This window comes from Pelodiscus sinensis, chromosome 2 (genome assembly GCF_052426305.1).
Source record: "Pelodiscus sinensis isolate ZL-2025 chromosome 2, ASM5242630v1, whole genome shotgun sequence".
NCBI classification, from domain to species: domain Eukaryota; kingdom Metazoa; phylum Chordata; order Testudines; family Trionychidae; genus Pelodiscus; species Pelodiscus sinensis.
The window spans coordinates 113,463,363-113,490,057 of NC_143053.1; the positions used below are offsets into that span (position 1 = coordinate 113,463,363).

General features: G+C 38.6%; 1 protein-coding gene across 1 annotated transcript in view; it reads left to right on the forward strand.

Annotated features, from left to right (window-relative positions):
• LOC102458814 (uncharacterized) overlaps window positions 1-26,695 on the forward strand; it is a 284,741-nt gene that overhangs the window by 83,801 nt on the left and 174,245 nt on the right. The window contains exons 8-11 of the mRNA XM_089776005.1: window positions 1,405-1,574; window positions 17,849-17,925; window positions 23,238-23,484; window positions 25,567-25,806. Coding sequence (XP_089632131.1) covers window positions 1,405-1,574; window positions 17,849-17,925; window positions 23,238-23,484; window positions 25,567-25,806 — 734 coding nt within the window. The remainder of the gene's footprint in view (window positions 1-1,404; window positions 1,575-17,848; window positions 17,926-23,237; window positions 23,485-25,566; window positions 25,807-26,695) is intronic.

The following is a 26,695-nucleotide window of genomic DNA, read 5'->3' on the forward strand; positions in this document are numbered from 1 at the left end:
GGAAGCAACATATTGAATTATATTGGAAATACTGAAAACCTATTTTTTTAATGTACACTTTGTGAATAAATAGGATGTTTGGGATTGTCTGTTTGACAGCACATAGCACTGAATGTATAAATACTGCGGGCTGAATATTACTTTTAGGCGTATCTACCCTGCTCTGCAGTTTGGTCTATGGCGGTGGGAATAACAGAACGCACCAAACTGATGCACTGTAACTCTCCTGAGTAGATGCCATGTGTATGAACTAAAAGGGCTGGGATAATTTAGCCCTTTGCAAACAGCCCTACATTTATGTGAACTAGTAACCTTTTATTTCGCGTCCACAGTGTCCACATATGGGAGTTAACAGGGCAGCATGTTAACATGCAGTGTTGTTTATACCTCTGTAGTCCAAACTGTGGCTCACTCTAGACATCACCTTAGTTATAACCATAGAACTCCACTGAAATCCGCTCGGTTGCACAGGTGTAATTTGAACAGAATTAGGCCAAATTAATTAAATAGGAACTGAATGTGCATGCCTGTGGGTAAAGTATGATTCTTCAAGAGGAGTGGGATTCAGGTGAAATTATTAGTATGACTCCTCCTCACAATTCCTTCAGATAGGAATTTATTCTCATAGTTCCATAATTCCGCCAGCCCACGTCAACCCTGATTCCAATTCATTTAATATCAGTCGACTTGTATTAGAAACAAAATGTCCCTGTATTTGTAAAACATCTTTCTGAATTGTGACTTCTGCTATACATTTTTGGGAGTTTGTCTATGTGTCTATTTGTCTGTTTGTTCAAGAATTTCTCCTAAACAATAAAAGCTAAGATCACCACATTTGGTAGGCAGCTTCCTCTTATCATAGCTTAAAGCAAGGTCGGGGTTTGGTTGTGCCAGGAAGGTGGGATGTGCTTGGAATGGGATTGTTTTTCATAAAGCCATTCAGAAGAGAGACATAATCATTAAGCAAGTGAAAGGGGCACCCCCCACACATCTGGGACTGTTCCATTCCATGCTTTCCACCCCCCCCAGATGTCCTTTAGGGAGGGGAAGGAGCTGAAGCTACTCTCCCCCCCAGATTCATACTGGGACATTGCTGGCTTTTCCCTTTGTCACTGTCAGGGAGTGAGAGGAAAGTGCACAAGTTAAGGACCTGAGCAATGCCCAGTAATAACTATTTTAAAAACAAAGAGAACTACACAGCTTTGAGGTTATATAAACCTTTGCCAGTCTTTAGGATAATTTTCCTAATTATGAAATTTGGGATATGTTACCAAATCTTTCAAAGTCATCATGTTTTTTTCATAGCATTGATAGTTGTCATAAAGGTAGGTGGCCCATGAAGTACTAATAAATGAACTAAATGCTCTTCTGTAAAAAATAATCTGCCACTTTTGTTTCAAGCAGCCTATGTCATTTGTGAAGATTTCTCAGACTCAGTAAAGCCTGTCAACTTCACTAAGAGGCTTGACCTTCACAAGGAGGTTGAAGATGATGGGATTCCTCCGTATATTGAACAGTTTGAAAAAGATGTTCAGGATGACATAATTCTGCTTGGCAGCTTTGCGCTGGAACAGGTCAGACTTAAGAACTGTAAGACAATTTCATTGTTTGCTTCATAGCATGATATTGACTTGTCAACCTTGTACACCACCGATCTATTTCACTGGCCAGTGACATATATATTGACAAGATAAAAGATTACCCACTTAACTGTCTTGCTTTATTTCACTGGAATTTTACTGAATAACTAAATTTTACTAAATTAATACTTTATCCTTACCTCCACCTTAATGTGAATAAAAATAACCTCCTTTACTGATTCTTTCCTATGTAATGGAGTGCCTCTAGCTATTGCATAATTAAGATTGCAGTTGGGTATGAAAGATAAGCCCAATTTTCATACTACCCTCATCCCTCTACAAATAAAGGTATATTTATATTCATCTACCGAATAAGAAATTTAGGTTTAGGACAAGAGAGAAAATTTTAAGGGAACTTAAAAAGGGGTTCCTGCGTTCTAGAATAGAAATGTTCACCAGAGTCCAAAAACAAACAAACAAAAAAGCCACCCTCTTCTTTCTTTTGCTTTTTTTTGTATCAGAGAGTAAGGGGATTATAGAAAAGTTAGTTTGCTAGACCCATATAATCAAAGATTAGATTTTCAAAGGCTAAGTGGTAGTTGTGTGAACCAGACTACCATTTCTGCCTCGGAAAATCTCACCCCAAATTTAGTGCACTGAAGCAAAGATTAATGGCTTAATCTATCATTTTTAATTAGTGACAAGAGAATGGTTCATTGGCTCTGATGGGCTTAAAAGAATGCTCTCAAGTAAGGCATAGTGACCTGAGCTGTTATTTTTAAGAAGTAAGTTTCTAGAACCTTTCATTGTACAAATAGACTTCAACAATTACATTTACTGGATTAATTGATTTGGTGAGAGGGATATCTCCCTAATCTGCTGTCTTCCATTGGTAGTTTCTCTGCCTCCTTCCTGCAAACCTCCAGAGCATGTTCATAAGAATTCAGGATGTGCACCAGAAGATGAATTACGCAGTGTGTGGAGCATGGGGTGGAACATGGTTAGTGGCCACACAATGGGGAACAATGAGGTAGAGAGCAAAAGGGGACAGTGGATATGGGAAGTCTGGGAGCAGCAGAACAGAGGGACATTGCTCCTTATCTGCAGACTTTGTAGGTACAGAAATGGTTCCCACCCTCAGTAAGCTTTAAGAGATGTTGAGATGCTTCCCAACTATCACCCTCTAGAAACCTCATGAGACTTAGATGATCCTGAAGTGTCATTGTTAGGCTGATACTCCTATTTAGGTTCATTTTACCATTTAGCAGTCATAGCTTTCTAGGAACAAGTTTCCTAAAGCTTAGAAGGTGGTTGAAGGAATGTAGGGACACAAAGGTAATTGAGTATTTGCAAGATGGAAGCTGGGAGGACACCCAGAAGCTTCCACATGCTTGCAGGGAGAGTGGATTGGGAAGACACTTGATAAAAATCCCAAGGCTTGCTGTGGGGCAAATGCTTTTTGCCTCGTGGACATCTTCTGATCATGCCTAAGCAGAAGGGGTCTCTTTCTGTGACTCCCAAGAAGTATGTGAGAGGCAGGGACTATTCTGAGGAAGATGCAGGAAGGAGGAGAATTTCTTTTTCAGTCCATATTAGAACTAATTTTTTTTTTAAAGACCGCTGTAGGGTATTTCTAGATTAATTGTATTCACACTACTGCTCCCAGCCTTAACTTCAGCTTGAGAGAAGATTTTTTTTGTTTGGAATCAAATTACTTTTATATTATCTGATTTGATTGGGGAAGTAGCCTATAAATCTGATTTGGAATTATGGATAAAAGATTTGTAACTGACAAGGGAACATTTGAATCCAGATGCTGTACAAGCTATCCGTTTTTTAGCTCTTAATAGGCACCAGTGGAAAGAGATAATTATTTAATTGGGTTTTTAGTTTTTTATGGTAGACTGAATAGATTTTTTTACCTACCTTTAAATAGGGACTCCCAGTATTTTGTTCCATTCCATAGATGGAATCTTGGGGTTTCTTACCTCTTTCAGTGTTATCCTTCCATGTTTCCAAGTTTGAAACCCAATTCTGAAGTAACATCAGCAGTAATGTTCAGAACAATTACTCTACATCTAAGGAGATTAACAATGCAAAATTCCTATTGGTCTCGTGGCAGGCCACCATAAATAATGGACTTCCATCGTATTTGTGCCTTCCTTTCCCTGAGACCATCAATGCCATGTTGATGGTGTGCTGCGTTGGTGTCAGTCAAAGATTCAAGGTAGTTTTGGAAATTTCACTGTCAACTGTCAAGACTCCAATAGTTGTTGTGTCACACTAATATTCAGATGTTTGGGTAATCATGTGACTGTCCACTGTTTCCTTTAATGGATTATCTGTTCCCATTACTTAGTATATAAATATGCCCCACCTAAAGCTTGTTTACACTCACTAAAGTTAATTAAATTAACTTTCAAAGTGGATTAGTTAAACCACATGAAACCTTGGTATGGATGCTTTTATTCATAATTACAGTACCCTTAATTCAAACTAACTAAATGAAGGCTTAGATACTTGGAACAATAATGAAGAGTAGAGGGGTATGATTTCTAAAGTGCACTAGCATATTTGTGCATTAATTGGCCCATGCAGACCTTGCTCATGTGAACTAAAACTTCCCTAGTGCCTTTTAATGTAGTACTGTTAACCGTAGTATGGTACCACATTAAAGTGCACTAGGGAACTTTTAGTTCATGTCAGCAGGGTCTATGTGGAGCAATTAATGTGCAACACATTAGTGTGCTTTGGAAATCAGACCCCTGTGGAGCTTATTACTGGCTCCATGTAAACAAGCCCTTTGGTCACTTTAATTCTGAATAAAAGCATTCACACAGGGGTTTAATGTGGTTTAACTAATCAACTTTAAATTCACACATTTAGTTAATTCAGATTAATTTCCCTGAGCCTCTCTGTGTAGACAAGCTGTTAGGTGCAGTCTTTAGGTCACTTCAAGGCACTTGTAGTTTGGGCTAAAATTCTAAAGAAACACCACAATTTATAAGCAAGTATAACTTTTATTAGTTCAATATATTTATTTGTTTTGGAGAAGCTTGTTTTTCTCTTGTCAGTCTCTTCTAACAGCATTATTGCAGCAAATTTAGGAAACAATGAAAAATGTTTGATATTTACTTCTCTTTGTAAAAAACAACTCTATTTCCTTTTGGAGGTCTAGAGACCAATAGATGGGCTTAAGCCAGTGTAATTTATGACTAGTTAGTTTAATTCACACATAATGACATAAATGAGACTGAAACAAGCTTCTGTCAGTTTTGCCTTTGGAAGTAACATAATATTTTCGGATGTCTACCAAACTGAGTAATTAACCCCCAGGCTGATCAAATGAGCATAATAGACATCTTCCACACATTCCATTTAATTAACAAAATGAGAACAAAAATGTGGCAGCCTAAGGGTTAAAAATATATCTCCCATACAAAGTAGAAGTTTACAGAGTTAATACATGAGATTAGTTTTAGACACAATGTTCACAAATAAGGAGAGTTGATAATGGTTTCTTTTATGCTACCAAAAGTAATCTCTGATGAGCCATCTTATTCCCACAGGAGCTTGCTGGTGGAGCTATTACAAGCTATATGTTCTTTAGTGCATTGTGTTATTTGCCTATTCTTAGCTTCACAACATGTTGGTGGCTTTTGTTCTAAGAAATTATGTATTGCCTAACATCGCTATAGTTAATACAATAAAAATGGGAGTTGCATCCCTATCTTTTCCAAGTGATCATATTTGTTTTAACTCTGGAACTTTAAGTTACACAGTTACTCCATGCTGTACTTTGTAAACACAAGGGTTAATCGTGTCTCTAGGAAGGTAAAACATACTGTAAAATGAAGCCTGCCATTGTCATTTGCAGGTAGCATTATGGTGATCCAGCACAATGTTAATAAAGCTACCTAAGAATGTTTCATTTGGACTAAGGAAAATTATTTCTTTGGCTCTGTATGTTGGCCTGCTGACTTTACAAGAGTTCTAATAACGTTTACTTTGAATGAGAGAAAAATGAACTGTACTTGGAGAAAATCTTCTCAGGAGGATGGTATTGGGATCATGGCCTAGCAAGTATAATCCAGACTCAGTGCACAGAACGACATCTGTAGCATGACAATGAAAGACCATCTCTGAATATGAAAAGCTTATTCCTGCCAGTTTCAAAGCAATGTGGAAAGAATTGCAGAGAGGAAATCCAAGGTACTGGCACTTAGTGCTTAATGAGGCCTCCTCTATGTGTGGAGGAATACGCATTGCTTGCTAACATGTGAAAAACTGTATGCAGATGGTGCAGTGAGGGTTAATGAAGAGAGGGAAGATTGGCCACAATGCAAAGCAGAATGAGAGTTTGACAGGGCATAACTACATAGGCATGAATGTAAATGATGTAGATTAGAGCAATGTCTAGGATTTTTACTGACTCTGACTGCCACACCATAATAGTGGCTTATTCAAGGTTGCATAAAAGACGCATGCTTAGAAGAAACTGGCAGCAAGGGAAGCCACTGATGAGAAGTTTATGGAGGGAAATAGTATTTCTTACTGCCAGCTGTTCAATGGCTCATGAGATGTGTTTGAAAAATATTCTTGATAACTCACCACCCTGCAGCATCTAGCTTCTCAATTTACTTCAACTTCTTATACTGTAATTAAGCACTTCGGTCAGTACTCTTACTATTGGATCAACACTATTTATTCACACCCTTTATCTGCCTCTTTGCCACTGCCACTAGATTATATTCAATGTGGCATGTTGAACACCTCCCAGGATTGGTCCTGAAACAATATTCTCCCTTCAGATGGATGACTTCACTGGGGGAATATACAAAGGTATCTGAAGCATGATATAGATTTTGCTTTTTTAATATCAAAGTTCTAAACGTAAGACGTGGATGCTTTGTTGATGGTGTAGAATACAAACATGTTTGCATTTCTATAATACCAGTCAACTGTGGACCTCAAAATACTCTACAAAATTTAGTCAACTAAGCTCCTAAATGCCTCGGTGAAGAAAGAAAGTGTTATCTCATTTGATTCTATCTTGAGTATGAAAAATAATCCAATGGAAGCAATGAGTCAAAATTCTTCGCTCTAACTACTAGTCCAGAACCTCGTTTTGTCATGGAGATAGGGTTCAATGATGAAAAAATAGAACATGAGTTAAACCCGGTTTTAGTTTTCCAAAAACTCGAAGTGAAAGTTAGTTCCATTGAAGTCAATGGCAATATTCCCACTGTCTTCAGGTGAGCCAGAATGTCACCCATATTGGGTAAACACTTTGTTTTAGGTGCTTTGAAGGACTGAAGTGGAAAGCATGATGTTTGTCTCTCCAGTCCTATTCACTCCAATGTCTATATGACATTATTATGTCATATAGATTGTAGTAGCATCTAGAGGTCTCAACCATTGTCTTGGGCATTGTGCAAACACACAGTACATGGCAGTCCTTTGACTACTCAAAAGAATAGCACATTATACACCTATGTCCTTAAGTACTTTGCAGGATCAGATACTTGCCTCAATCCCAGTCTTGACAAAATCTGAAACATGAGACACATTTTGTACACAACTTGGCTAATCATTTTTGAAACTGGTCAACGTTTGAAGTTCCTCTGGACATTCAAGTGGATCCTTTCCCATTTGCCATGTACTTATCTAGGTCAAAAACACACCGGGGGCAGTGTCCCTTCTACCTTGTAGCTAAAATTATAGATTTTATCGATCCATCGAAAATACTTATATGGCCCAGTAACAAAGTAGTTTGACCATGGGCTGGAAAGCTTGGACTAAGCCAGGCCTGATTACACGATGAGTCCCACTTGAGGGGAATCAGGTAATACCAACACAAAAGGCATTAGAAAGCTGTGGAGGTTCAGCTGACAAAGGAAGAAAGTCTGAGACAAAAGGCGAGGTGCTTGTTCGGTGGAATGAGGTCTCCGTGGATGATAGAATTATTAGAGATAGGTATGAACTACAAGGCTACTGTGATGTGCCTTTTATTTGGGTCACTGAAGACTATTTTCACTTACTTTGATCTACTGACCCAGTTTCAGGGGAGGATTTGGTGATAGCCCTGAGAGAAACTATGCTGCTCCCAAGGCCCCTGAAGGAAGGAGCAGAAGGAAAGCCCTGCAGAGACAACTTTGACCACAAGGGTGCCTGGTGAAATGTGGCCCCGTTACAGGCCCTCTTTATCTTAGTATCTGAGTGTCTCGCAATATTCTAATGTATTTATCCTCATGACACTCCTGTAAAGTAGAACAGAACTATTATCTCCATTTTGCAGTTGGGAAACTGAGGCACAGAAAGACCAAGAGCTTGTCTACAAGAACAATTAGACCTCAAAAACCTGGGGCTCTAGTCTTTGACATTTAACTAAGTGTGTGCACCCTGCTGACATGCATTACTAGTATTTTAAAGTGCTTTGTTCTAGTATGTTTTGAAACTTAAGGAGTATCAATTAGTAGCAGTATTTTTTCTTTCCTCCAGCTCTGTGTCACATCAGGAACCAGTGCTTTTGCTTTTTTTTTTTTTTCCAGTTTAGAAATGTTGATGGCAGTGACACCAGGAGCAGTGTAAACTTCAGCATTTCTAATTAACAGAGTGTAAATATGCCTGACAAATAAAATGTTAACAAAATGCTGGTCTCAGAAAATTCACCCTTCTTTAATTAGGATCCTAAGTAAAATTAAAAAAAAATTGTTATTCCTAAACTTATTCATATTTATAAGGTATCCATCATTATGATGATGAGGTCATCTGGAATTTAGCTATTATACCTTTTAATTCTTCTTATGGTCTTTTTGCTAAGTGTGTGTGCATGAGACACAGGCAAGAAAATATTTGAATTGAGGTCACACATTCAAGGGAAAAATATTATTTTATTTTCCACTAAAGGAACTGTCTTTGTGTTTTCACTGTGTATAGTATATGCCCGTAGACCATATAACATTCAAAAACATATAAGAGTGCACCTTTTAAAAAAACAAGATCAGAAGGCAATTAAATAATGAAAGCAATTCTTGATATTCTACTGAGCTGGGACAGTGAATCCCTACAGCTATTGTAAATGATGGTGCTGCATGTGCTGCTGCTTAAAGAAAGCTGACTGGTCAGCTCTCTGCTTCATTATCCTAAAACAAACTAAAGGAAGTCTCTTTTCATGGTTCAATAGAGAGAAGCAATTGGAAAGATTCATCAAAGAGAACCAGTGATTGCCATGTCTTGCTGAGGTTTAAGTGACTTCATAAAATACTGACCACCTTTTCTAACAAACAGAGCCGACATGAAGAAGAGTCATGGCACACTTTGAGGCACAACAATGTGAAAATTGTTACCACAGATACAATCTTATCCGTCTATTCATGAATTCTTGATCTAACATAGAGCTAGGAGCCTGAAAACCGCCACAATCCTGACTTGATGCAGGGATACCAGGCTGTCAGCTGCACGGCAGGAAGCATAGAAATAGGCACTGGGAGAAACCTCAGTTTTGCCCTGAAAAGCTGAAACAAAATTTTGCTTTACCTTTATATTTTTTTTCTAAACAAATTCTTGGCCTTCCCATTCCATGGAAAATATGAGCTTTTGGTCCAACACAGATTTTCTATACTTCTGCCCCCTTCCAAATTTTCTATACTTCTGAATACCTGGGTTCTGACCAACTCAGTATGTTAGGTATACAACTTCTCAGCCCTCCCCTCACAAAAGAGACTCTTCCCCTGCCGCAGTGAGGGGGCTGGTGTTGTGCTGCATAGGGCACCAGCACTGGTAGAGACAACTGTGAAGGCTGAAGTGCATAATGTTTGGGAGTTGACATCCCATATAATTTCGGACAGTTTTCCAAGCAGATAATTGTGTATTTTCACTTTAGTCACCGTCTTTGCAAAAAGATCACAATGAGAGAGTTCTATCCATCGTGAATCCAAGGTAGACTGAATATGAATCATGCTTTATCCCTGATTATGAAGAACTATATTCAGCTCTCTGGCCACTTGGATAGGATTTAAATGGAAGACACTCAACACAAGCTCACTTCCATTTGCTATCAAATGCCATCAATACCAGTAATCTGCAGAAAATTCTCAAGTGTGTCAAAGGGGTGTGACTGAGTGCTGGGGTATGTCACAGCACTCAGGGTCTGGCTACACTAGCCATCCTAGTTCGAACTAGGATGGATAATGTAGTCATTCGAACTTGCAAATGAAGCTTGAGATTTAAATATCCCGGGCTTCATTTGCATGTTCCCGGGCGCCGCCATTTTTAAATGCCCAGTAGCTCGAACTACCTGCCCATGGCTACACGTGGCATGGGCTAGGTAGTTCGAATTAACATTCTTAGTTCGAACTACCATTACTCCTCATTGCAGGAGGATTAACGGTAGTTCGAATTAAGAGTGTTAATTCAAACTACCTAGCCCATGCTGCGTGTAGCCACGGGCAGGTAGGTCGAGCTACTGGGCATTTAAAAATGGCGGTGCCTGGGAACATGCAAATGAAGCCCGGGATATTTAAATCCCGGGCTTCATTTGCAAGTTTGAATGACTACATTAGCCATCCTAGTTTGAACTAGGGTGGCTAGTGTAGCCATACCCTCAGTGTGTGGTACGTCAGTGTGTGGTAGGTCATTTGAATATAAGTTTAATGACGTTGGAGATAAGTGATCTTTTTTAGAAGACTGTTCTTCTTGTGGTTCTAACCACTTGTTCTATCACCAATATGCACATAGACACAGTGATTTCTCAAAACCAGACCCATTGTACATGTTAATCCTCTTGGTATAATTCTAGACGATTTCACCAAAAGGCCCATGTGCCAAACCATATGGCATGCTGCAGGCAGGTCAAGGAAAAAGGAACCAGTCTTCATCTCTTATTTGAGTCCATTTTCAATGAAAGTTGTGTCAACTTTATGGCTCACATTATGACTATGGCAAAACCTAGCTTGTTTTTGTGCCAGCATCCCTTCCAGAGATGGTGAAATTCTTTGCAAAATCAGATATTCAAGCACCTTAAATCTCACCTCTCCCCATTACTTTTTGTGCAACCTTGGGCAAGTCACTAAACCTCTATCTGTGTCTTAGTTTTCTCATCTGTATAATAGTCATAAAAATAGCATACTGATGTGACAGGAGTGTTTTGAGGATTAGAAAGGACTCAGAGAAGAGCCACAAACATTATTAAAAGACTAGAAAACATGTCTTATAATTGAGACTCGAAGAGCTCAATTTATTTAGTTTAACAAAGAGAAGGTTAAGTAGTGACTGGATCGCAGACTATAAGAACGTACATGGGGAATAAATATTTAATAGTGCATACTTCAGTCTAGCAGAAAAAGCTGTAACATGATCCACTGCCTGAAAGTTGAAACTAGACACATTCAGATGGGAACCAAGGTATAACATTTTTAACAGCTTGCCAATGGTTGTGTTCAATTCTCCCTCACTGATCATTTTAAAATCAAGATAGGCTGTTATCCTGAAAGATGTGATTTAGGAATTGTTTTGAGGAAGTTCTGAGCAATGTGTTATACAGGAGGTCAAAGAAGATGATCACAGCTGCCCCTCTGGCCTGGGAATATATGATGATTAAATCAGCTGACATTTGTGAAGTGCTTTAAGACCCTTAGATAAATATGCTATATAAATAATAAGTATTATTGCTATGTGGAAACTATACTTAAATATTTGCACTAAAGAAATAGCAGTCTGCATTGATGTGTAGAAAAACATTTGTAAAATATGAAAGTGTAGAAGAAAACCTAAGAATCTACCTCAGAATGTCCAATCAATATTGTTTACAAAGCCTATTTAACTGTTCATATCCCTTTTTTGCTACTAGTGTTCTGAGCATGGAAAAAGTGGAAGACTATAAAACTGTGCAATCTGTAACACATCACATAAATCGGAGTTTATCTGTAGACTTTTGGGTCATGTCACCACCGTGGTATAGCTCAGTTCACTTCTGTTGGCACAGTGGAGCTGTATCATTTCACACCAGCTGAAGATCCAGTCTCAATAAAATTGTGATCGAGATTACTGAGTGTGCAAACATCTGCTAAGACAAGAACAGTTACATGAGCTATAATGTATTTAGAGCCTTTTGCTAACTGGTGGCTAGCAGTTACTGTTAGATCCACCACTAGGATTATCTGTTCATAAGTACTAAGCACTGTTTCAGAAGTCAGTGTTTTAACTTCTCAATTCTTAATGTGTTAAAAGTTTTGAGACAAGACAGGGGAGTGAGCTCTTTTACATGGGCAAGCTTTGGAGAGTAGAGCTCTTCTTCAGGCCTGAGACATGGATGCAGAATGTCACAGGCAAGCTCTGACAGAGTTGGGGCATGAACACTCTTCAGACACACCCGTGCTTTGGAAGTTTTTAATGTCGAGATGGCTGTCTTACCTTATGAATCCCAAAGCGATGCCTTCGGTAAAGGATGGCATGGAACAAGGGAAGTTTGAGGAGAAAACTAAAGGCGCTAAGAAAGCTACAGGTATTTTCTAATAGGACGAAACTGAAAGGTAGCCCTTGTATTTGGAGGTTAAAGAAAAAAGAACCTTTAGAAAGACTAGTGGCTTAAGAGTGAATATAAATGAGCTCCTCACAATGGAAACTCCTCAAGCTTGTTGTCTCTGTCTTGATTTAATAGCAAAGCAAAATGAGCTAGTCTATAGTTTATGTTTTGCCTTGTATCAAAACCCTAGATTTAAATGGGTCTAAATTATAATAGGGACTGGACTCAATGACCTGTCGAGGTCCCTCCCAGTTTTAGTGTTCTATGATTCTAAATATTCTAAAAATTCACCTCCTCATTCAGTTTATGTACCATAGGGCCAGCTCCCTTTTCTATAATAGTTCAAAATAATGCCTTGAACTTAATTTATTATATAGACATTTTTGAGATGCCTAACTCTATAGTAGGATGCAGCCTTATAGTGTTTAATTTACAGCTAATTATTCATTACCAAAGGTCACTTAGTGAAAATAATACTAAGCTTCACACATCTTCCAAAAAATGATCAGCCTATAACTTGGTCATTAAATGTGTTTATTTACATACACTAAATAAAACTGTAGCATGACTAAAGTAAATCTTGCTTCATGTTCTGCAACATAAATTTTGAACCAGAGAGCATTTAACAATTTTTTAATTTTTTCTTGTTATTAAAAATGGCCAAACTGATCAAGTGTGTAATTTTATGCTCAACTACAGCAAATCCATTTAGTTTTCTCTGTAAAAAAGAAGTCTTTTTGTTTTATGCTAAAAATTATAATTTGGATACTGCTTTTACTATGCAACTGTGGCATATTTTTGCAGCTAGGTCAATGCATAGTATTATCTGTTTGGGGTTTTGCAGCAAACTTACCAAGCTGCTCTATAGAAAAGCTCGCTGCATGTCACAATGCAGGAAAGGATGTGGTTTCAGCTCAATTGTCAAGCTAGTAAGGGATTCAGTATATCACCACTTCTGTTCAGTTAGTCCACTGAAGGATGGGTATTATGCAACAGCAGAATTGGCACAAGGCACTGGCTGAAATTCAGCTGAGATGTAATTGATGGTTGAAGATACCTGGCAATAAGGTGACAAAAAGCAGAATAATGAATTATGGACTACAAGTTGAGGTGACTTTAATGGTGAGAGGAGAAAGAAGGAGGGAAAGCAACCAACATGTAGGAGTGAAATAAAGGAGACAACTCTTATTTTACCTTGCACCTCCTTTATATTATAACTAAAGGTTTTTGCTTTGTTTTGTTTTTGTTCTGGCCTGTGCTATGTAATGAAGTGGTCTTTGGCAGTTGTTGGGTCTGTTTCACTTTACCCTACACTTTGTGTAGTTATTTATGCCATTGTAAAGTGCATGCAATAAAGCTACCATTCTGGTCTAGTAATGTCTTACACTCATTTTTCACTGATGGTGCATTAATGTACATGAGGACACAAGATGCAGAGCAAGGGAAGATCAAATGGTCTGTGTGTAGGATCCTTCCCCGGCATCCTGCAGGCTGTAGAGTAGCAATAACGGCTGCTACTGCAGATGCAAGTCTCATATAGCTCCCAGGGCTGCTACTTATGACCCACACACATGAGGGAGATTTGGGTGGTGAGCTGATGTAGTTACTATCCACAAGGAGTCTGCCTTGTTGGCATGTTTCTTGGTATGCAGGACTGAATGTCTTAAAAGACAATTAGGAAATTGCATTGACAGAGATGTGTTGTTATAATAATGATACGATTGGTCAGAAATGTCAATATTTCTGAATATTTCAAAGGATGTACAATATTAATTTAATTTTAATTTTATTTCAGTTTTTTGATCAAACATAAGGGGAAAATATTTTGTTTCATTTCCTTGGAAAAACAGAAAATTTTGAAGGCATCCATAAGATGCTTTTTGTTGAAAAAATTTTGCAGTGAAAAAATTTCAGGTCCTTCTGATTAATAGTGATGTGCTAAGTCCATGTTTTATTCTGTTGTGATAACAATGTTTACCGTTGTGATTCTGTCGCACTAACTCATGTTGATAGTTCATTATACAAATACCAGACTCCATCTCGGCAATCAATGGAAAGGCTCTTTTTCTGATTATTCTTCAAGGTAGCTTTAAAAGGTATTATTGTTTCATCACCTGTAAATGAAAGAGCTATTAAGAGATGTGGTCAACATCTATGAAAGAATCAGTACCAGAAATGGAGTTAGGAGCAGACCTAGAAAAAGAATGTTTTGACCAAAAGATTTTTTTCAGTAACAAATGTAGATGCAGAAACACCTAAAGGTGTTGTAAACTTGTGACAGTTTTGAAAAGCTGTTTGTTTTGAAAACAGACCAACAATTTTTTTGAAAAAGGTTGTTTAAACTGTTTTTGATTTGGAATTAATTTTTGTTTAGAAATGGGCCTTAATTTTACTTTTAAAAATGTGAAAAATGCTTGCCATAAAATAATAGTCTCATTTCAATAAAAATATTTTATTCGACCTGAAATTATTTATTTTTTAAATTGCCATGTATCAAAGCCTCTCGATTATTTGCCAAGTCTTCCAAGGAGTCCTGTGACTGAGACATGCTGTGGTCAAACAATACACCACTGGTGTGGTGTGGTATGCCTCATGTACACGATAAAAGTTAACCATTACTTTTCTGAAGCAATGTTGGACAGTTTGTCTCTGCTAGTAGTTAAATCCTTTCTTCACCACTGCAGCTACACTCTTTGCTGATGCCCCTTGTCAACAGTGGACAATCTTTATAGTCTAGACCATGCTGCACTCACAATGAAAATTTATTTTTATGTGATAGTACTGTATATAGGAGTTATATATGTGAAGATATTATGCCAATAAGGAAAAAGTACTTGAAGATGTTCCAGTAAATCTATTTGCAATTAGCACAATGATTATTCCACATTTAGATGACATCATCTGAGGAGCTTTGTTTTTTGAAAACTGCAAAAAATCATATAGTAAATTGGTTTATTGTGATGGAAATGTCTTGTTTTCTACCATTTTTATCTTACTTTGGCTTGTACGCACCTGAGGTAATTAAAATAATATAGGTTAACATTTACATAACTGACTTCAGGAGTTTGCAAATAGAAAAGATAAAAATATATACAAAGTGATGAATAATTCATTTTAAAGCAAGTTTCCTATTTATCATGTAAAACAGTGGTTTTCAAACTATGAGTTGTGATCCAGAATTAGGTTGCACCTTGTCAGGCACTGGGTCACATTGATGTAGGGTGACTCCATGACTAATGGGGGTGAGAAGGCAGGCTTCCTGCCTGTCCTGGCACTGTGAACCATGCTGCATCCTGGAAGTTGCCAGCAGTAGGTCTGGCTTGTAGGAGGTCCATAAGATCTGCCCCCACCCTGAGCACTGGCTCCACACTCCCATTGGCCAATTCCCAGCCTGTGGGAGAGATCTGTACCTGTGCATGATAACAGAACACGAGCTTTTGTGTGCCTCTGCACAGGACCCAGATCTGCTCCTGGCCACTTCCAGGACACAACATGGTCCGTGGTGTCAGAAGAGGCTTAACATCCCCACTGCACTACTGACCAAGAGCCCCTGGAGGTAAGCCCATGCTCAACTACTAACATTTCTGCCCCAGTCCTGAAGTCCTCCCAATCTGGAGCCTCTTCCTGCACTCCAGGCCCCTCATTCCTGCCCCCTAGAGCCTGCATTCTAGTCGAAAGATATAACTATGTTGGGTTGCGAACATTAACAATTTTCTTCAAGTGGGTGGTGAGAAAAAAAGTTTGAAAACAATTGATGTAGAAGATGCATTACAGACCCTCAGAGGCTTTCTGAATAGGACCATAAGGACTGAATCTTTGAGGTATTTTTTCCTAGTGTAGGTAAAGAAATAATAATAATCATGACTCATTGCCATTTTACTGTTTAAATGTAAGATTTAAATACTTTGCAAGTGTTGAGTGATTTGTTGCTTACAGAGTATGATGAGAGTTTTGTGATTGTCAGTGGAGCCCAAATACAGACTTAGGAGTATAAGTATCTTTGTGATTTAGGCCTAACTGGCTGCTGTACTATTAGTGTCAATATGATCCCTGACTGGGATATCTAGACACTACTTCTGTTAACAATAATAATATATGTATAGGACAAAAGCAAAGAGGCCCCGGATTTAAAAAGCATCCCTATTCATTTCTAAACTGAGGTGCACTGTCAAGACAGAGTGGCCAAGCAGTGTTGTACTCAGCAGGGGCGGATGAGAGTTTTGCGGGGCTAAAGGCGCGGGGCCTATTGAAGTGCAGGGCCCGGGGCAGCATAATTTCGTGCATGCGCCTGGGCCACAGCTGACAGATAGTTGCACGTGCGCAGGCCTATTGAAACACGGGGCTCGGGGCAGCCGCCCCGCTCGCCCTGCCCTATATCCGCTGCTGGTACTCAGGACTGGGCCGGCCCACAGCATTTTGGCACCTGAGGCGGGGAGCTCAAATGACGCCCCCATGCCCTCTTGCTTGCGCCAAAACTTTGAAAGGTCTCAATTCTGCCTTCTTCCTGTTCTACTCCTCTCATGGTACTGCTCTGCTACCTGCCCCAATAAAGGAGAACTAACAACTTAAAATGCCTTGTTCAAAAATGTTAAGTAACACTTAACTTTCAAATGCCCGAACAGCAAATGTAAATAGTGTAATGTGCATCTAGAGCAGTGAGAATACATATGCACCAGCAGCAGACACAATTTTCTACACTCTGCGTCCTAGTGGTGCCCCCCCACAGTCTGGTGCCTGAGGCGGCCACCTCAGTCCGCCCCATGGCAAGGCCAGCCCTGAATCAGGAGTCCTTGCTGGATATTTGCTAATTGTCTGGAATGTAGACAAATAAAGTTATGTTACCATAGATGACATGCTAGTTTGTGACAGCATACTTTGGGACTACCAAATGGAGTAATTCTCCTTTAGCCTTAATGCATCTCCTCCCCCTTACACGAATAGCATGTAGTACTATGTGCTCAGGAGTTTGATTATGGAAGCAGGCCTTGTTCAGCCTACTGTAGCTTGATGGAGTAGCCATTCCTGTATATTGGATAGCCTCCTTGTGACTGGCAGTGTTGCATACAGAAGATCCATCCATTTCATGGACCCCAGTGGAAGATGTGTGTGAAAGAAGCAGAGAATATGTGGAGATTGGGGAGAAACATTTTGCTCTTATAATATTAAAACCTTTTAGCAATAGTTTTCCATTTTCATACTGTTCAGCTCTCATGGCAGAGTGACTTTTCCAGCCTGCTGTATAATGGCAAAATGAATCCAAGTTGTCTATCTCAGTTCTGGAGAGTGGCAGAAGTACTTGAAGAAATGAGTGCTCATGTTAATAAGCTTCCCACACATTGCAACACGACTCAGAAATGCTAGTCTCTCTTGCACTGCTACATTGAAACAGGACCTCAAGACCTGAAATGGATTTAAGGCAAAGGAAAGTGGTGGGATCTTCAGTGGTCTGTGACAAACATGAGGCACAGATTGGGAAAAATATATCTAACTGTAGGTTAGACACACTAAAAGTATGGAGTTTAGTGAAGTTTCTTATAGGGAGGTATAGAAGACCTAGGTTGAGATTTTAAAACTGATTAAGCGTATTTAACCACACTGCTCCCATCATGGAGTATGGTAGCTGAATCTGACTTTGAAAACAAACTTTTGGAAACATGGATAATGTCTGCTTTTAACCTCCATGTGCTTTTCCTACACTTACTTTTTCAGAAGATAATTTTTTAAATCTTTTTCTTCCATGTAGGACTTAAAAGTACAAAAGAAAATTCTTCATCACAACAAACAGATGTTGCACACCAGATTCCATAAACCCTTTCAGAGGTATGTGGCATCAAAACACCTTGCATTTTTTATGGACCTTTCCATCCAAGGCTCTCCTACTACTTTACAGCCACTGATGAATTAGTCTTCACAAGTAGGGAAGTAGGATTATCTCTTGTTCACAAAAGGAGAAACTGAGGCAAAAATAAATTAAAGCCTATAGATTCAAAGTGACCTTTGATTTGGGGTGCCCAGATTTTAGTTGTGCATGGTGGGTCTAATATTTAGGGTTGCTAGGCACTTGGTGATGTTGACATCAGTTGGAACTATAGAATTTTTAAAAATCAGGTTGCGGGAGCCTCCCAGCGGCCAGACAGAAATAGAGGCTTTCCTAATCAGAGGTCACTTCTGTAGCCTTTGGTTTGAAAATGCTACAAAGATCACACTGAGTCTGTGAAAGAGCTGGCCATAGAACCCAGATTCTAATTCGATGCTTTAGTTACCAGACCCTACAGTATCGTAGTTTCATTCTGGAATTTAAAGTTCACCTCAAATTCCTCCACTTGTCTTTGGCATCTGAACCTGTCTGCACTGGTCATTATTACCTCCACTTCTTCCCCTTCACCTCTATCCTCCAAGAAATCCTTACCTTGAAATATCGAAATATTGCATTTCAGACTAGCCTTAGACACCCACGCTGTGTTTACATTGGCATCCCTTTCTGGAAAAGGGATGCTAATGAGACACATCGCAATTGCAAATCCGCGGGGGATTTAAATATCCCCCGTGGCATTTGCATTTACATGGCTGCTGCTTTTTTCCGGCTTGGGGATAAGCCGGAGAAAAGCGCCAGTCTAGACGTGATTCTCCGGAAAATAAGCCCTTTTCCGGAGGATCTCTTATTCCCACTTTCAAGTAGGAATAAGAGATCCTCCGGAAAAGGGCTTATTTTCAAGTAGGAATAAGAGATCCTCCGGAAAAGGACTTATTTTCCGGAGAATCACATCTAGACTGGCGCTTTTCTCCGGCTTATCCCCAAGCCGGAAAAAAGCGGCAGCCATGTAAATGCAAATGCTGTGGGGGGATATTTAAATCCCCCGCAGATTTGCAATTGTGATGTGTCTCATTAGCATCCCTTTTCCGGAAAGGGATGCCAATGTAGACACAGCCCCACTGTCCAAAGACCATAATACTGATGTTATTGTTTTGGTAGGTACAACTGTATCTATTTTTTAGTTAGGGAGAGACTGAAATTGGTACTTATGGTACCTGAAAGTATATAAGGAGCCTTCCAGGCCGTAATTTGCTTCTGAAAAGACCAGTCATATTCACAGTGCCTAACTGATACGAAAGGGGAAAGAGTTCCCAGACATTTTTCCCCAATTACTGGAGCAGTGGTAGTTATCAGAGCCAGATGATGGTCTTAGGCACCTTTTGCAACTAGCACTCAATATGCACAAACAATTTTCTTTGTGTGACATTGACAAGAGATTGATTTCCACTTCATTTGAATTTTTTCCTAAAATTTCCCTAAGCTTGCTTAGTTGCTACCTCTGCCTGAGAGACTCAAAGTCCTAGTGGCTTACAGCTTCCTTCCTGGTTATGAGTTACTCTGCTGCAAGTATAGAACAGAATAATTGCAGCAAAATTGCTTGTTGTCAATCAATAATATTAAAAACAAATATATAACTTGAAAAAAATGAATGGAGGAACCTGAAGTAATAAAACATTTGAGGAAATTGTGATTTGGGAATGACAGAAAAGAGGACTCAGTTCATTTAGTAAATTATTCACTTGGCTGTAATATTCAGTTATGTGAAAGGAAGGGGAGAAGGAATGTTGCAGCCGGAAAAGAGATCAAATGTGGTTGTTTAAATGTTTGATGTTCAGTAATGAAAACTGTTTACCTTCATAATTGTGTATTAGCAGCTAATAAAGGCACTAGATACAGTAGTTTAAAAGTAATAAAATCCACAACAAAGTGTATTTAATTTTAAATTGAATTGCTAGCAAATGGGTGTCCTAATGAACCCCTGTGTCAATGTAGTTCTAACCAAATTAAGTGAAATAATTTCCATCATGAACGACTAAATAACTACAAAGTTCCAAACAGACAACTTTTCTCCCCAAAGAAGGACCTTCTCAGATGCTTTGGTTGCTGGAATTAGCTAGTGAAATTCAAGATCCCCATTGCCTTCGTCCCATTTTGGGAAATTAGGCTAAGGTTGACCTGTCAGCCACTTAAAGGATAAAATCCCGAAGTCTATTCTTAGGGCTGGATTCTGTAATCCTCATATTGTGTCGTATTATTTGTGCTGTCCTATTCCCATCAACTTCAATGGAACCTCTTATTTGGGAAAGTACTTCTCAACCTCAGGGTTGCAGGATTAATCCTTACTCAGGCAGACCTCCCACTGAAGCCATTGGACGTAGGCCAGCCCAATTTCCCATTTTTGTGCCAATTGAAGCACGTGCCCTACATTTACAGGAACAAGTTCTATTGGTATAAGCACTTAATGTGCCCAAGCTAGGGCTTGTACAGTTGTAACAAGGTGGGTTTCCAACCAATACAAAATTGTGTAAAGAAAGAGGCCTAAATAGAAACTGAATTACAGTGCCTTGCATGGAATTTAGAAGGAAGAGTAGATGCTGCAGGTAGTAAAAGGAGGCAACAACAGATACTTGGTCTGTGTGCATATGACTAGAGTGCTAGCAGTTGCATCATCTCTAACAATAGACATTTTAATAAATTGAGAGTGTAGTTTTATAAATATGTTGCACCCTGACCATTGCATTAAAATAGCATTGCGGCAGGACCTCTGAGTTATGAGCACTTTGTGAATGGAGGTTGTTTGTAACTCTGAAATGTTTGTAATTATGAACACAAAGTTAGGGTTGTTCTTTCAGAAGTTTACAGCTGAACATTGACTTAGTGCAGCTTTGAAACTTTATTATGTAGACAAAAATCTTAAACAAGCACAGAAACAGTTTACTGTCCTTGTTAAAGCTTTTTTAAATATTTCTCTTTATTTTAGTAGTTTACATTTAACACAGCACTGTACTGCATTTGGTTTTTTTGTGGGAAGGAAAGCTTTGCTGTTTTGCATACTTCCATTTCTAATAGAGGTGGGGATTGGCTAGTTAATACGTTACTGAGGTATTCATGACTCTGAGGTTCTACTGTATGTTGGATAAAAATGTAAAAAAAAAGAGAGTAATCCAGTAGCATTTCAGAGACTAACAAAAAAACCACAGACTTAAAAAAAAATATGTGCCCACAAAAGCTTATGATACTATATATGTTGTTAGTCTCTAAGGTTGTGTCTAGACTGCAGGGTTTTTTGAAAAAAGTAGCCTTTTTTCAAAAAAACTTCACCTGTATCTAGACTACATCTGTGTTCTTTCGAAATCAAATCGAAAGAACGCGGCTTTTCTTTCAATGGCGGTACTCCTCATTTCACGAGGAATAACGCCTTTTTTCAGAAGTGCTCTTTTGAAAAAAGGCGCTATGTAATGCAAACTGTGCTTTTTTGAAAGAGAGCATCCAAACTGCCTGGGTGCTCCCTTTTGAAAAAGCAGCTTGCTTTTTCAAAAGTACAGATTGTAGTCTAGATGCTCTTTTTCAAAAGAAGCTTTTTCGAAAGTATCTTTCAAAAAAGCCTCTTTCAAAAGAGGCTTTCAGTCTAGATGTAGTTTAAGGGTGTGTTTACACAGTAGGGCTTAACTTGAAATAAGCTACGCAAATCGAGCTATGTCAATTGTGTAGCTTATTTCGAAACAGCTTATTTCGAAATTGGGCAAGTCTACACAGTACTTATTTCTAAAGAGAGCACTCTTCCTCTGACTTCCCTTACTCCTCGTACAATGAGAGTTACAGGAGTCGGAGTAAGAAGTCTCCAGCTTGACAGTATTTCGACATTATTTTGAAATAACTGCCTGCTGTGTAGATGTCGACTAAGTTATTTCCAAATAATGCTAGTTATTTTGAAATAATGTTGCTGTGTAGACGTACCCTAAGGTGTTACAGGACTACTCATTTTTTAAAATTTACAGTCTATCACAGCTACCCCTCCGAGACTTTTAAACATGTATGTTGGATAGGTGATTCAGCCATTTGAATGAATTAGAATAAATTCTGAGGTTTGTACTTAGGATCAAATGCAGTCTGAGCCTTATGCTACTACCTGGGAAGGGAAAGGGACTAACAAGCCCCCCACAACTGTGTAGCCCACATAAGGGCTGGGCAGAATTTTATACCCAGAATGACAGAGATCACTCCCTCATTACTTTGTTCTGACTCTACCGTCATGCATTGGCTGGCTACCTGTGTGAGGAAGAATAGTACCTGGGGGTATGTCTACACTACCCTCCTAGTTCGAACTAGGAGGGTAATGTATGCATACCGCACTTGCTAATGAAGCCCGGGATTTGAATTTCCCGGGCTTCATTAGCATAAGCAGGGAGCCGCCATTTTTAAATCCCCGCTGCTTCGAACCCCGTGTAGCGCGGCTACACGGGGCTCGAACTAGGTAGTTCGGACTAGGGTGCCTATTCCGAACTACCGGTACACCTCGTTTCACGAGAAGTAACGGTAGTTCGGAATAGGACCCTAGTCCGAACTACCTAGTTCGAGCCTCGTGTAGCCGCGCTACACGGGGTTCGAAGCAGCGGGGATTTAAAAATGGCGGCTCCCCGCTTATGCTAATGAAGCCCGGGAAATTCAAATCCCAGGCTTCATTAGCAAGTGCGGTATGCATACATTACCCCGCTAGTTCGAACTAGCGGGGTAGTGTAGACATACCCTGTGTGAGTTAGCGTATTAGTGTGTGCATGTCTCCTGTGTGTTGGTGTGCTTCAGGATGCCTTCTGTCTCTCTGAAATAAAATGCCTCAAGCTCCCTTTGGGGTGCATTTGCTTTGCACTACCACAAAACAGGCCTGTTCTTAAAATAAATATATATATTTACCCCCCACACAAGATAAATTGTAAGCACAAAATGCCAAACTCTCAGAGGGTGTAAATCAGCATGTCTCCATTGATTTCTGTATGGCTATTACAATTTATTACAGGATCTAGCCTTTAAAATGTTAGTAGAGATATCATTATTCTATTTTATTTTTGGTATTTTGGTATTGGTAATGCAGAACTTAAGCTTTGGTTCAAGTCTGGTTACTGTCAGATCTGTAATTTTTGCTCATATTTTGGGAGTGAAACTCCAGATGCTTCTATGTGAAACTGTGATGCAGCCTTACATATAGTAGTTGTGCTATTAAAAATGTGAATACATTTTTCTGCCACCAGTTTTCAAAGCCTAGCCATTGTTATGCATAAAACAATTCCCTTTTTTGTTTATTATTTATTTTGCTCCCCAGCAAGGCTTGTAATATACTTGAGGAAAACACCAAATTGCGATGTACTTCCAAAGGCAAACCCTTTCCACTTAAGTATTGTAGTTGTTTTCTTTTTTCACCCCCCTTCCCACTTTGTATCTTATACAGAATAGAAAGTCAGTCCTTGAAAGTAGTACAGAATGCCTGCAAACAGGAAATTATAACCAAATTTGGTAACCTCGCAGAAGTGAATAATGAATCAAATGGAGCAGCAAGACTTTGCTGGAAGGTGAGGTTCTCCATGAGTTCTCTTTTTCCTAATGTAAATTGCTAAATGACAGTATATTGAGTCTCTTGCATGAATTTTTGTTATAAATGTGGAGGATAGGATTTAGCAGGTTTAAAAATATGCTTTCCAGCAGAAGTAACCATACGCTTAAATAGGATGTCTAAAGCTATTAACTATGAATCATTTGGGCATAGCTAGAGTTCTTCAAAACAGTTTGTCAGCACTGGCCAAGTAAAGTCTTTCAGTAGGAGATGAGGCAGCTATGCCACCATGCAAATGAGACAGGCCTGAGATGTGATGGATCTTCTATCTCCTTTTCCTACTCGACTGACACTCGCTTTGAGGGAGGTTGTAAATGCAAGAGAGATTGTGGTATAATTCCTCAGACTGGCATTTGTGCCCCCCAGTCACTATTCGATTATCTTCCAAATTGCTGTGTTTCAGAGAGATAAAGATTTTTTATGGCTTGCTGACTTGAAACAACCAGAAGAGCCAGAAAAGAGATGGCTAACCGGCCATGCATAGTAATTCCATTGGTAAATGACAAAATCTTTGTTTGTATGACATTTTCAAAATTACAGCAGAAGATGAATCTAAAATACAAAATGTCACATTTGGCATGCAAAACTATCAAAATATATTTCAGTATAAAATTCATAGAGGCGTTTAATTTAGAATGTGTTTAATAACTAAGCCTGCCTGCATCAGTAATCCTGCCTTGAGGTTTAAAAAAGATTGTCTTATTTATTCACATGATGTTAATTTTTTTATATATATTATTCAGAAACCAAAAATATTAAGGTTAAATCTTCATTGTTAATTAAGATTTTCTAATTAAACTGCAAATAATTGTCATTCAGATTAGTTGTTAAGTATGGTTTGTATTGAAAACACAAAAGAAGTTTAACAACTTCAACTGTTTATTTAACTGCTTAATTTAATTCCAGAAGCATTCTATCTATATGGAAATATGTTATCACTTTCAAAATAAATCCAAAGCAGGATTAAAGGGATTATTAGGTACTATAGGTTTGGACTCGGAGACTGCTAGACTTAATAGTCAAGTTAGCCATTTGATCATAAAATATGCCATGGATCATGGTTTTATATTAAATTAAATGAACAAAAGAGTCCTTTAATAAAATTTTCCCATAAAATGGATTCTCTGAAAAATACCTAAGTTTATTTGGAATAACACGTTTCAATTATTACAGAAATGGTGTGTCATTGTCCTAAAACAAAATTAAGGCCCTTGACCTTTATGCAAAATTAAATATTTGATGGCATAGTGCAAGGGATATTCTTAGATGGTTCTGAATCTGTATTCTTACTCAAGTCAAACATCTAAGGATCTTACCAATATCAATTTTATAATGCCAACTTCTGCTATTTATGCTGAGCATTGAGAATAACTTTTGAAAGAGTTTTTCAAAAATATAGTGAAACATTACTCCATACTAAATATTCTGCAATGTAGACAACATCTTGTCAACAGCAAACAGCAGATGTTTCCTTTTGTCTGGACCTGGAATAAAGGTGCCCGTGGGAAGTGATTATTAAACTTCACACATGTTGCACTTAGAATAATAATCAAAGAGTATATTATAAGAAGATGAAATGATAGTCCAGGTGTTATACAGCACTGATAGCCTTGGTAAGACTTATAATGAATATAAAAACATTGGTTGCCATGTTTCTCACTGTGTGCCTGCAGCCTGATCATCATGTCACCTATCATAGTTGTCTTAAAAGGCATGCTGTATTTTTAGAGGTGTTGATTTCTTGTGAATTCTACCTTATTATTGCAGACTAACAGTTTCTAGTGTCACACTTCATTAACACACCATGCTTTAAAAAACCTGCTGACTTTAAAAAAATATTTCCATGCAATCCACATGTTTGCCTTTTGACACCTTAATTACATATTGCTTGTCTTCCTTTATTGTCATTGCTAATGACAGATAATTACAGGTCAAGTAAAAAGAACTGTCTACTTTTTGGTGGTCATTTTTGGAGGAATTCATTCTCAAAACAGTCAAACTCTGCTTCCTACCTAATTCAATAACATAGTCTTTTTCTTAGGTTGCCCAGTCCAAAACAACTCAGCCCCTTCAGATCCAACTAAGATGCCTAAGAGGTGCCAAAGACAAAATTCCCAAGGGCAGCTACATCATCAAGGTCTCTTTGCTCAGTCGTCTAGGGGGTAGTTTACTTAAGTGGTCCGAACTGGAGGAACAACAGTGGGCTGGAACAACATTGCCAGTCAGCCATGATGGAAACTTCTATGATGTGGACATTTGTTTTGACCAAAGTGTTCATACAGTAAGCAGCACTTCTTATATATGCTTTCTTTGCTTTGATAGGTAAAACACCTCTATTCTTTTTCCCTCAGGCTTATATACTTAATACATGCAGCGATGTTCATAATTTATTTAATATTTTAAGGTGCAATCTCCCCCAGGTAACATGCATCACTCACTCTAAAAGTGCCAAATATATAATATACTATATCATGTAACACTGTCAGCTAATTTTAGATTTTACTTTTATTCTTTCTTATCTATGCAGCTTGTCAGCTATGTAATTTGATTTGGGTAAAATAGCTTTAGAATAATAAATGAATGAGTGGGTGTATATAAACACATGAATGCTCAAATCCTTCTGTGAGTTTTTAGCTTCATTGACCCCCATTTGCCAAAAAAGCAGCATTTGGATTATTTTGGAATAAGACCAAACACTTGAGGCTCTATTCTGTCTTTTGTGACTAAGGCACACATATTTTCTTTCCTAAGCATGCTGTGCGTGGCAGGATTGCTGTGTGTCAGTTGCTCAGCTTTGTGTCTAATGTCTAAAACGGGTTGAATCATTGGCTGCAAATAAATTATCTGACAAACATAGGCAGTTATACTGTTTGGGAATTGATGCTGATTTTAGCAAATGTGTTCATTGTTCTGAACTGTTCTGGGAATAATAATAGCATTACTACTTCTTTTTTATATGCATTGTGGTAGTACTGAGGGTCCCTAGCCATGGGCTCAGATTCCATTGTGCTAGCACTATACAAAAACAGAACAAAAAATGGTCCTACTCCAAGGAGCTAACAATTAAGTAGTATTTATGTTCAGTTTTTAAGCTATACATGGTTTTGAATGGTCCACTTAAACTGCTGGCTATTTAAGGTCTGAGATTGGTCACTACGGCTATGTCTACA